At 39.6% G+C, this 2,858-nt stretch overlaps 1 protein-coding gene across 1 annotated transcript; it reads left to right on the forward strand.

Annotated features, from left to right (window-relative positions):
• The first annotated feature begins 623 nt into the window (after positions 1–623).
• LOC135435141 (enolase-like) lies at positions 624–1,495 on the forward strand. Its single transcript, XM_064692040.1, has one exon. The coding sequence runs from the start codon at positions 624–626 to the stop codon at positions 1,140–1,142; it is 519 nt and encodes a 172-aa protein (XP_064548110.1). The 3' UTR covers positions 1,143–1,495.
• Positions 1,496–2,858: the final 1,363 nt, after the last annotated feature.

Genomic DNA, 2,858 nt, shown 5'->3' on the forward strand with positions numbered 1-2,858 from the left:
GTCCGTCCGTATGTATGAACGCAAGGTTCTCAGAACCTATAAGACCTAGAGACTTCAAATTTTAGCTGTAGGTCCTCCTAGTGCCCGCACAGATCGAGTTTGTTTCCGATATTCGATAACTTGCGCCGTTTCCAAGTAATTGATAAAAATCGATATCGAAATCCTGTTTTTTGAGCAAATTGTCCGTCCGTCCGTATGTATGAACGCAAGGTTCTCAGAACCTATAAGACCTAGAGACTTCAAATTTTAGCTGTAGGTCCTCCTAGTGCCCGCACAGATCGAGTTTGTTTCCGATATTCGATAACTTGCGCCGTTTCCAAGTAATTGATAAAAATCGATATCGAAATCCTGTTTTTTGAGCAAATTGGGTAAATTATAAGAGCTAGAGTAATGATATGTTGCTTCTAGAATAGTATTTATATATCAAGTATCTTTTTCTTATAGCTATCACCACCTCCACACTACTACCTCATAGCTATAAATCAAGTAATTAAACCAATTTGTGCTGCCCGCCAATATAATTCACCATGAAATTGTCATTGTAAGAATACACGAATATTTAATAGTACAATAAGACGTACTAATGAAAATTTTATTAAGATCGGTTAAGAGACACTAACGTTATGCGCGCACGTGTTAGCAGTAGCAAGCGCAAAGTCCAAGAATTTCTATATACATGTATATATCAGTTCATCAAGGACTTCCCCATCGTGTCCATCGAGGATCCCTTCGATCACGATCACTGGGATGCCTGGACCAATCTGACATCCAACACCAAGATACAGATTGTCGGTGACGATTTGACAGTCACAAACCCAAAACGCATTGCCACCGCCGTTGAGAAGGGCGCCTGCAACTGTCTGCTGCTGAAGGTCAACCAGATTGGAACAGTGACAGAGTCTATTCAGGCTCATCTGCTGGCCAAGAAGAATGGCTGGGGAACTATGGTCTCTCATCGCTCCGGTGAAACCGAGGACTCCTTTATTGGTGACCTTGTCGTTGGTCTTTCCACAGGCCAGATCAAAACTGGCGCTCCCTGCCGCTCCGAGCGTTTGGCCAAATATAACCAAATACTGCTTATTGAGGAAGAGATCGGCCAGGGCGTTAAATTCGCCGGAAAGAGCTTCAGAAAACCACAATAAATATCGTCACTTATTAATTCCAACAACACCAAGCACCCAATCGAATGAAAACCCACGGCGGCAAGCTAAGTGAGAGGTGTCAATTTGGTGTACGTGTTCGTCAACCTTTACATTTGTGTCTGGCGCACAAAGTAACCAATTTAAAAAACCCAAATATTGCTTCGTTTTTAGACACTATTATTACTGTTACCATCTATCTCTACTCATTATTTATATACGTATATATGGGCTACAAGTAGATTTCTAATCAGTCGTGACGGCTCTTTAGCCAATATCATTGTGAAAATTTTACATAGATTGACCTCTTCTCCCCACCATTATAACGTTGGTTGAGGAATAAAATGAAATCATCAGCAGCATTGCAATTGTTTTCTGTGCTGCAATTTTAATTGGCTTTTTTCTCATTAAGTCTCAATAATTGGTAAGGCTGTTAGGTAGAGGCGGCGGCAGGTAGTGCATTCTGCTGCGAGTTCGAGACCTACTCAGGAAAGTATTATTTTTTTTTTGGCTGGTGTGGCTGTTGGGTAAAGGCGGCGGCAAGTAGTGCGGTTAGTTGCGGGTTGGAACCCTGCCAAGAAAACTTTTATTTTTTAATTTTTCTTTATTACTAATAAAGCAAATGAGCGCGAAGCGCGACCTTCCTTTGGTGTTGAAAGAAGAGGGTTCAGGGTATCGTCTAGTCGGGAGCTCCCTACTTGTTTTTTTTTTTATTTTATTTATTTATTTATAAATGGTCGAAGAAAACAAGTGTCTTCCTAATTATTTATGACATCAAGTGATGAAAATGTAGTGCTGAAAACTAAGTAGAATGCACAATTTTCTAATAGCATCACCGACTCGATGGGGGTGTTTTATTTGCCAATCCAGTCAGTTAAGCCCCTTTTCAAAGCTAATTTTGCCAGTGACGTTATTAGAGCCTACAGCTAAGAAGGAAGCTGTTAGTAGAGAAACTAGAGTTCTTAAGCAAAAATTAAAAAAAATCGTAATTTACTATATTGTTTAAGAAAATACAATAAATAGAAAAAAGAAAGAAAGAAGTTATTAATAAAGTAATGAAATATTTACTAGATATATAGAGTGTTAAGTAGACAGGATAAAGAGATAGAAATGGGAAATCACCTACCCGATGGGAGAAATTTATAGCCTGCCCGGCATGCATGCCCCAGCTCATAGCTGGGATTGGTCAATGAGTTCCCGATGGTATCCTGAACGCAACTATTTTATTAGGGGAATAGATGGTTTGGTGGAGAAAACGTGATACAAACTTTTGTAATTTTTACATAATACACGAAAAGAATTGTGCATTGCGTAATCTGTTGTGCACGTTGGTAGGAACAAGGGGCGATAATTCCTGGTAGGTGTGGACGGAACAGAGAATTGAAGACGCCCTAACATAAAAGAGGAATCTATTTTGCCAACAATCAATTTATGTAGGAAAACAACACCGAGGATTGTCCTACGGTTGGTTAACGATGGAAGATCAAGTAAAAGAAGCCTGCTGCAGTAGGATGGCAACCAAAGATTAGGATCCCAATTTAAACTTCGTATGGTCAAAAGCAGAAATGGATTCTGAACTGATTCAATACGATCCTGAAAGGATCGTTTAACGCTTTGGTCTCATTAACGATGGTGGCTATATGAACACTTTGAATAATTTAGATGCAATTGATTGGCCAAACACCAAAGTTGCATAGCGTTCAAATCATCTTGTAGACG

This window comes from Drosophila montana, unplaced genomic scaffold (assembly GCF_035044405.1).
Source record: "Drosophila montana isolate Dmon_TW-CO22-7 unplaced genomic scaffold, ASM3504440v1 contig_3519_1, whole genome shotgun sequence".
NCBI classification, from domain to species: domain Eukaryota; kingdom Metazoa; phylum Arthropoda; class Insecta; order Diptera; family Drosophilidae; genus Drosophila; species Drosophila montana.